The 9,827-nt window shown below is 48.4% G+C and overlaps 1 protein-coding gene across 1 annotated transcript in view; it reads right to left on the minus strand.

The window, feature by feature from the left end:
* The window catches only part of VIPR2 (vasoactive intestinal peptide receptor 2), a 42,178-nt gene extending 34,036 nt beyond the window's left edge, over nt 1-8,142 (minus strand). Inside the window, exons 1-2 of the mRNA XM_077303286.1 lie at nt 7,829-8,142; nt 1,263-1,365 (exon numbers count right to left, since the gene is read on the minus strand). Of these exons, the coding sequence (XP_077159401.1) occupies nt 1,263-1,365; nt 7,829-7,879 (154 nt within the window). The 5' untranslated portion in view covers nt 7,880-8,142. The remainder of the gene's footprint in view (nt 1-1,262; nt 1,366-7,828) is intronic.
* Nucleotides 8,143-9,827: the final 1,685 nt, after the last annotated feature.

Genomic DNA, 9,827 nt, shown 5'->3' on the forward strand with positions numbered 1-9,827 from the left:
GACTATACGACTATATATTCTACTAGTATAAGCAATCAATGCTTTTTATTGTTTAATGCAAATTGATGTTTTATTGGAATTGCTTTATTGGAATTGTACTGGTTTTATGGTTGTGAGCCGCCACAAGCTGGCTGTGCCAGAAGTGGCGGGACAGAAATCCAATTAATTCATTAATAAGTAATAAATAAAGTGATGGGACCACATGAAAACTTTAAAAATTCACCAAGTAGTATAGTGAGTGTCCCACATGGATCCAATTCCCTGCAGCTCCCTTGACGTGTTAGCTGGCTTAGACATCACGTCTGTTTTCGCACTCGGTCCTTGGCAAATGTGGCAGAATTTAGCGATAGAATTCAAGATGCTTGTCCAATAACGTTGAAGAACAAAACAGGCAGCCTTTAATGTTCTCGAATTCCACTCCACTGCTACGATGAAATTCCACCACCTGATCCTATGCAGTATTAAATCCCATCAGGCTCAGCACGACTGAGGGGGAAACAGATTTAAAATATGTATGGGGAGCAATACGGGCTGGAACTTGGCCCTGAAGGGCAGCTAACATACAGTCAAATAACTTCCAAACTCAAGTGGTAAACCTAGCTGCATTTATCCAGTAATACTGAACAGAGCGGGCCTTGCTTCCTTTTAGATATGTACTGTGAATCCTCACCCTTCCTTCCAAGCGTAGGGGCATAGGGCCAGCAACCTCAACAAGTTTCCTCTTCATTCATACGGAAAGGAAAGGAAGAGGCAGCCCCGCTAATCCACAACTTCTGTTAACACAGCCCAGCCTCATGAAGGCTTCAAGAACCCTCTGACACTGTGCTGTGCTCTATTTGTGGTCTCTTGTGGCTTACTCCTGTTTTGGAAAAAGGAAGAGGCTGAAATACAGTTTAGTTCTATAGCTCACAGTGCATTAGAATGCAAATAGAAGAGAATAGGGGGAACTCTGACAAGTAAGGGTCATTCTTGCTTGTGGGTGGGCAGGTAGTTGTGAATCTCTTGCATTCTGCAGGGGGTTGGACTAGATGACCCTAGAGATCCCTTCCAGCTCTATGAGTCTATGGTTCTATGGAATGTTACTTGAAATATCTGGGAATGTGAGATGAAGAGTGCCTTGGCAGATATTTTGGTAAAACAGCAGACAAAGGATGACATAAAACAGCAATCATGCCTCCTGCCCTCAAGTGTTGGTCAAGTAGCGTACTATGGATGTGTGAGCCATTGCTAATTGTCTTTCGCACCACAGACCGTCTCCTTACCTTTAAAATTCGCTCTCCTAGAATTCCTTATCATTTCCTCGCACTTCATTTCCTCTTCATGGATCTCCAGATGAAGTCTGCATTCTGGGTGAATACTGTTGACCTGTTAAATCAACAGTGGACCTGGTTTTAAAACACAACTTTGACAGCAAAAGATGCAGCCCCCAATTATAATATTTTTTTTTCACAGTCAGAACTAAACCAACACAGTGTAGTGGTTAGGAGTAGTGACTTCTAATCTGGCAGGTTGGCTTTGATTCTGCGCTTCCCCACATGCAACTAGCTGGGTGACCTTGGGCTCCCCACAGCACTGATAAAGCTGTTCTGACCGAGCAGGAATATCAGGGCTCTCTCAGCCTCACCCACCTCACAGGGTGTCTGTTTGGGGAGAGGAATGGGAAGGCAAGTTGCTTTGAGCTGTAAGCTGCTTTGAGACTCCTTCAGGTAGAGAAAAGCGATATAGAAGAACCAACTCTTCTTCTTCTTCAGTAATATCAGGGCTCTCTCAGCCTTCCCTCCCTCACAGGGTGTCTGTTGTGGGGAGAGGAAAGGGAAGGCGACTGTAAGCTGCTTTGAGACTCCTTCAGGTAGAGAAAAGCGGCATAAAAGAACCAACTCTTCTTCTTCTTCAGTAATATCAGGGCTCCCTCAGCCCCTTGCACCTCATATTGTGGAAGATCACTCACATTCTAACGAGTGAACCAGCTAAACACCCATCCGCTTCCAAAGAAAGGGGGGGGGCTTAGGATCTCATGCTAGACCCTGAAGAGAACATTCCCCGTGTTGCATGTCTGGGATCCACAATGGTGAAAAGGCCGTTTCAGCTAAGTGGGAGATACAGATCAGTGATACATACCATGGCACACAATTAGATGATTTACAGTCATTAAGATTCGAGATTAATAAAAAGTAACTTGGAAAGATACAAGCGGAAGCAATTTGGCAGGAATCCTAATGTTCTGACATGCACCATTTAGCAAGTTTGGCTAATAACAAACGGTTTCTGACAGGGCGATGAACAAGCCAGAGATCCTCTTCTATATCTCCACTCAATCCATGAATTAAACATCTATTGTGTAATTCGCATGAACTACTTCTGAGTCCAAGAAGGTCTGATCCTGTTGTCTGCCAAGCTGGCAAATCAGTACACAAGATCTTGCTTTTCAGGTGGACAGACGTTTTGGTCTGAAGCAACCGAACAAAGTGTGAGTCCAGCAGAACTTTTAAGACCGACAACATTTAAAGCGTCTGTGTACATGCACACTTCTAGATTTGTGTAACAAGATTTGGTAGGGATGATTCACCTGCATGGCCATTTCAACTACCTTGGAGCCAGGTAAGACAACAAAGCAGTGAAGAAGAATTAGGAGCAACTGAAGGCATTGCATGACGTTCTGGTAGCCCCAGTTCCTTGAAGAATGCTAAAGTCACAGCTACCCGTGGGACTAAATGCTTGTGACAAACCAAAGAACTTTTAAAATTGCTGCTAATCTGGTTGGTAAGTGAAAATCTCTTACAATTGGCCAGATGGGGAAGCTTTACAAAAATTTAACAACACTTGGTGCTTAGATTTCAGCATACATCATTTCACATGTTATTTTGCTGTAAATATGCCAAAGCCCTGTTGGCTGCAACCAGAAAGCCAGCTTGGTGTAGTGGTTAAGAGTGCGGATTTCTACTCTGGCAAGCCGGATTTGATTCCCCGCTCCCCCACATGTAGCCAGCTGGGTGACCTAGGGCTCGCCACAGCACTGATAAAGCTGTTCTGACCGAGCAGGAATATCAGGGCTCTCTCAGCCTCACCCACCTCATAGGGTGTCTGTTGTGGGGAGAGGAAAGGGAAGGCGAATGTAAGCTGCTTTGTGATTCCTTCGGGTAGAGAAAAGCGGCATATAAGAACCAACTCTTCTTCTTCAGATTATTACCCCCACTTTACAGGATGCAGAAGCTAAGACAGGGATTTTCTTGCACGACTGAACTACCACTTGCCCAAACAAAAGCTGTGGACCAGCTTGGTTGTTAACAGTTGGGATGCAAAAACTGCAAGCAACCAAACATTTGAATCCCCACTCTGCCATGGGAAGCGGTTTGAAGAAAAAATGGAGTCAGGAAGAATGTTGTAAGCTACTTTGAGTTCCCAGTGGGAAGAAAAGCAGTGTCTAAATATAAATCAACACCTTCTTTATTCCACAGAAACACAAAGGAACACGAGGGACAGTTGCCTGTTCCACTCCCTTGTTCAGAGACGGCCGTATGGTAGTCTAACGTATGTCTGTCGAGCCCAGTACAGTCAATACTTGGCTGCCCAAGGATTCAAGCCCCAAGTGTTTTCTAGCTTTACTATCTGGGATACTTCAACATGAGTGCCAGGGGCTGGGCTGGGACCATCTGCGTGCGTGTCCTGTGTTTCCATGTTGAGTGACGGCCTCCTGGCTTCTTCAGGGTAGAAAGTTAACAAGAAACAGAAACCTTCTGGTCAATGCCTTTTTGTCGAAGGTCCATTGTGTTGCGCGGATAAGCACAAGAATTTCATCTGAATCTTGTCCTGCAGTTTACCATCCAGCAACATAATAAATCACAAAAGGAATCCACACTGACCCGTCCCACGCTCCTAAATCTTAGCACACTATTTGGCACACCCAGGACACCTAAAACTACCATGGAACATTTCCTTCAATAAGAGGGGGAAACTGTCCTTCTCCTAGCCCTCAGCTACTTATAAATTACACGTTTGGGAGAGATTTCACCCACGCATTAGACACGGCAGACCCACAAGGGATTTTGGTCTGTCCGTGTTCCTTGACAATCTGCCTCTATCGTAACCAAAGAAAAAGTCTTTGCATTCACAATTTACATCTCTTTACTGACAAAGTGCTTCGATCCTACCAGTGCAGTTCTGAAATCTGTCCGATGGACCCTCCCTCTGACAGAAGAGGCCCAAAGTAGAAAAGATTCAAGCTTTCCATGAGCAGAATAGTGCCATGCAAGTCGTGGTACGATGCTGTTTTTTATTCTAGACCGGGAGTGGCCAAACTGTGGCTCTCCAGATGTCCATGGACTACCGTTCCCATGAGCCCCTGCCAGCACATGTTCTAGACCAGGAGTAGTCAACCTGTGGTCCTCCAGATGTTCATGGACTACAATTTCCATGAGCCCCTGCCAGCATTTGCTGGCAGGGGCTCATGGGAATTGTAGTCCATGAACATCTGGAGGACCACAGGTTGACTACCCCTGGTCTAGACTTTGCTCACAAAAAAAGGGAACACATGCTCATCCCCAAAAGATGCTTTAAAAACATAACCAGAAGGATTCCGCATGATCACCAAGGTCATGAGTGAGCTGAGCTAGCTTGAACGTGAAGAATCACAAAGCAATCACCCTGGGCAACTCATGCCAAAGAGGCATTTGGATCTCCATCTTGTCACTATTTTTTTTCTTTTTTGCAGAAGTTCCAGTTGGGTTTGGGAGGTGTCTATATCACCCTGATTTTCCTGCTCAGGTACATGTTGGCATATAGGTCTGAAGCTGGCAAGGACGCTAAGCCAAGAGGCACGACATCAGCTCTGGATGTCCTGGAAGCGCTGCCAGGTGTGTGTGTTTTGAATGCTGAACTTCCCTGTGCTGCAGAGTTCCCATATTATATCAGTCTTCTTCCTCACCCGGGAACACAGCTTCCAGGAGGCAATTTTCCTACTGGGGGAAAACGCTACACAAGAGGAGACATATTGTAGCAGCCCCAAGAGCAGTTTTTTTTTTTAGAATTTTAAGTACACCTTGACATCAGATTTCCTATGGAATGCACAGTGTTATCAGTCATTGTGCATATCCTGGTGCATACTGTTGAACTACAAATATACATCTGCAGTGCTAAATGTGGACACTGTATTCCTATCTGAATGCTTAGCTCTCTTTTATTCCAGGCAGTATACTTGCAAATCTGTTCAGTCTAGTTTTGCTGAAAACCAGAGCTGACCACAATGAACACTTTAACTCTGTTTGCTTCACTTGATACAAGAAGAAGAGTTGGTTTTACCTGCCTTTTTTCCAGGAGTCTCAAAGCGGCTTACAGTCGCCATCCCTTTCCTCTCCCTACAACAGACACCCTGTGAGGGAGGTAAGGCTGAGAGAGCCCTGATATTACTGAAGAAGAAGACTTGGTTCTTATATGCCACTTTCCTCTACCCGAAGGAATCTCAAAGCGGCTTACAGTCGCCTTCCCTTTCCTCTCCCCACAACAGACACTCTGTCAGGTAGATGAGGCTGAGAGAGCCCTGATGTCACTGCTTGGTCAGAACAGCTCGGTCAGCCCAAGTTCACCTAGCTGGCTGTATGTGGAAGAGCGGGGAATCAAACCATGAAGAATACACATAACCATCTCCTTGCTGTAGCCTTAATCCTAGAGTTTTTGCCAAACTCAATACATTTTGATCCTGGAATATTTGGTAGAAACAAATGATCACACCTTAGTTTCCTACTCAAAATTACTCTGAATATTCACTACAGCTGCAAATGGACATCAAAAGAGTTGGGGGAGGGGAACCACTTGATTTTATTCGTTCATCACCTTGATTTTGAGTAGGAAAAGCAGCTTCATGTATGCTGAGGCTAATTCATCTTTAGTACAATTTAGCACTGGGGACTGTGGGTGTGAAGTGCCATAACTGGATCCAGGAGACAAAGATTCAGTCCAATCTCCGCTCAGCTATAAGTGATGACTGGGTGATCTTGGTGCATCTCGCAAGGTTGTGTGGGTGAAACACAAGAAGGGCAAACCAGGACACACTTAGGGTTGCTGACCAGCCTGAAGAAGACGGCCCTGTCCCTTTAACACAGGGGTAGTCAAACTGCGGCCTTCCAGATGTCCATGGACTACAATTCCCAGAAGCCCCTGCCAGCATTCGCTGGCAGGGGCTCCTGGGAATTGTAGTCCACGGACATCTGGAGGGCCGCAGTTTGACTACCCCTGCAAAGCTCAATATTTGGAAATCGGCCGCTGAAGCTTTTGGGCTGCATCAATAACACCTCATTAAGACACTATGAAAGGGACAAGACGTTTTCCTCCCAGGCAGCTGGGAAAGCCTGCAGAATATGATACCCTGGTGTCCTTGAAAGAAGTGTGGGATAAAATCATAAGAATAAATAATTTGCATTAAGGGCACTGGGAAGCAACCCATTTGGCTTAGAGAAACATAGTTGAGACTGACCTAACCCGGTAATGTGATCGAGAAGTTTCTGGAGTGGGGAATACCTGAGAGGTATTTAGGATGCCACACCTGTCATTAACAAATCCTACAGTGCAGGGAAACATACCCTCAACTATGTGACCTTCACAATAGCCCCTCTGGTCATGGGGTTCTTTACCTGTTTCCAGGTAAAAATTTCCCAGCCTCCACTTTCCCTCCCACAAAATGCTCACATTTCACAAGCAGGTTGCTTAAAAATAGTTATCCCGCAACATCTTAGCCACTACCATGCTGACAATCGGGATAATTGACGTTAGTGACAGTGAATATGGTACCTTTCAGAGCACCTTTCAAAATTAATATCGAAGAAAATTTGGTTCTTCTATGCCACTTTTCTCTACCCAAAGGAGTCAAATTGGCTTACATTTGCCTTCCCTTTCCTCTCCCCACCACAGACACCGTGTGAGGGAGGGGAGGCTGAGAAAGCCCTGAGATTACTGAAGAAGAAGAAGAAGAGTTGGTTCTTATATGCCGCTTTTCTCTACCCGGAGGAGTCTCAAAGCGGCTCACAATCTCCTTCCCTTTCCTCTCCCCACAACAGACCCCCTGTGAGGTGGGTGAGGCTGGGAGAGCCCTGATATTCCTGCTGGCCAGAGCAGCTTTCTCATTGCTGTGGCGAGCCCAAGGTCACCCAGCTGGCTGCACATAGAGGAGCGGGGAATCAAACCCGGCTTGCCAGATTACAAGTCCGAGCACTTTTGGCCCATGGCAACCTCACTTATCCAACTTCTGGCCTTCCAATTCCGGTGGTTCTAGAAAGCTCTAGAAGAACACCTGTTGCCGGTCCACTTTTCACAGAGACCCCATTCTCATTCATGCCCTCCATTTTCACCCCACTTCCCTCTCCAAAGCAGCTCATTCTATCCGCACAACAACCCTGTGAGGTAGCATAGGCTGAGAGAACGTCTGGCCCAAGGCCACCCTGCAAGTTTCCACGGCTCCCGCGTGGCTTGTTCCACCCTTCCCGAGGCCCTGTGCCCTGCTCTTCATCCGGGGCGCCCCTCCGCCCCAAAACCACCCCAAAGGTGACAAACATCTGGTGGAGTCACGGTCAAAACCCCGAGTGGCCCAAAAAGGCAACATCGAGAGGGGGGCTCAGATCAAAGCGGGGATCCCTCGTGCAAGCTCCGCGCGCAAAAAGCACTCAAGCAAGCCGGGTGGGCGATGGAGTGCACCGCCCTTTGCACGTGTTCAGGAGCTAGCCTTTCTCTCGGTCGCAGGTCAGGGGGCGCGGTCGGTCCCGGGCCTGATGCCCACCCCACCCCACCCTACCCTACCTTACCCTACCCATCCACCCTTCTCGCCTTGCCCGGCGTGACTCACCAGCCCCCAAGTCCAGCCGGCGGAGAGGAGGAAAAGCGCGAAGTTTCGCATCCCAGCCGAGAGCCGGGGGGGGGGGGGCGGTTGCGGCGGGCTCCTGCGGGGACTGGCTCCGCTGCAGAGAGGACCCCCCCGCAGGCACCTAAGGGGGGCGCCTCGGGGAGCCCCCTGCCCCTTTTCCCCCGGGGGCGCCGCGCACGTGCGCCTCTCCCGCCTGCCCTGGCCCCGGCCCCGGCAACTGGGCGCTCCGCTCCCCCGGACGCCTCCTTCCCGCCTAGCGCTCCGGCTCGCCGCCGCTTCTGCTGCCGCTGCTGCTGCTTCTGCACGGCCGGCGCCGAACTCCTCCTCCTGCCTCCTGCTGGCCACCGCCCCTCCTTCCCCGGGCCTCCCGCCCAGTTGCTGACCGCTTTCCACGCATCCTCAGCCCGCCGAGGGGATGGCACGCGTGGCGGTTCGAAATGCGACAGGTGCAGCTCGCCCTGGCCCCGAGGAACGGCGCTGTCAAGGGGGCTTTGGAGACGGGGTCAGGAAGGTTCGGGGTCAGTCACAAAAGCGTCCCGGAATACGCTCTCCGCCTTGATGACCCACCTCACAGGGTCGTTGTGGGACTGCTGTGAGGGAACCCTCACGCTGAGCGACGCCGGGGACAGGCCTATCAATGTGGGGAATCCAGGAGGTTGATGGGGACAGTTTTCAATGGAGGGTCAGGTGGGTCACCAAAGTTTGAGTCCCGGGGCACGGTTGGGACCAACAGTTTAATTCAGGGGTAGTCAAACTGCGGCCCTCCAGATGTCCATGGACTACAATTCCCAGGAGCCCCTGCCAGCATTCGCTGGCAGGGGCTCCTGGGAATTGTAGTCCATGGACATCTGGAGGGCCGCAGTTTGACTACCCCTGGTTTAATTCTAGGTGGAATATCCAGGATTACACTGGTGGTCTTGGTTGTGCCCCTGGGCTCACGTTTTGTTGTAAAATTGTTTCACCGTTCTTTGTGACATTGAATGTTTGTGCACTTATGCAGTGGCCTAAAAGGTGAGTTTATTCTCCTTTGTCTCAGAAGAAGAAGAGTTGGTTTTTATGCCCCCCTTTTCTCTACCAGGAGTCTCAGAGTGGCTTACCGTTGCCTTCCCTTCCTCTCCCCACAAAAAATATTTGTTTGTTTGTTTGATTTGTTATTACATTTGTATACTGCCCACCCCTAAGGCTTTGGTATTTTTAGGGGTAGTTTTATTTGGGGTTTTATTCATGTTGTAACCTGCCATGAGACATTTTGGGAGTGGCAGGCAAGAATTTGAATTATTATTACTACTACTACTACTACTACTACTAATAAGGCTCAGAGCGGTTCACATAGAACCTTGTGAGGCAGAGAGCACTGAGAGAACACAGCAGGCCTCATATGTCTCAACGTAGCTCACAATCACCTTCCCTTCCTCTCCCCTGTGAGACGCCCTGTGAGGCAGGTGGGGCTCTGAGAGAACTGTGAGTGGCCCAAGAGAGAGAGCTCTGAGAGAACTGTGAGTGGCCCAAGGTCACCCAACAGACTTCATGTGGAAGAGGAGTGGAGAATCAAACCCGGTTCTCCAGATTAGAGCCCACTGCTCTTAACCACTGGCTCTCAGGAGTAGGCACATGGATTTCATATCATTTCAACTGAAAAGTACCCAATACAAGATTGTTTCTCTTCCCAGTTCTTTGAGTAAGTCCATGCATTAGACCACACTTTCCCTTTCCACAGGGCCTAGCATTCGTTTATTCATTTATTATATTTGTATGCCGTCACTCCCAAACCATCCATCTCCCAGGCCTTATGCCTGTTTACTTGGAAATAAGCATTCAGTGAGAATCCCGGCCGGACCTGTGCAAAGAAGGATGCAGTTTCTTGCCGGAAAATGCATTCAACAACAGGATTTGCCCCAATATAATTGCATACTAGGAGCATCTATAACATCTGTGCAGCTATAGATTCGTGGAATGGTTGAGGATATCCTGTTTCAGCTTA

This window comes from Paroedura picta, chromosome 11 (assembly GCF_049243985.1).
Source record: "Paroedura picta isolate Pp20150507F chromosome 11, Ppicta_v3.0, whole genome shotgun sequence".
NCBI classification, from domain to species: Eukaryota; Metazoa; Chordata; class Lepidosauria; order Squamata; family Gekkonidae; genus Paroedura; species Paroedura picta.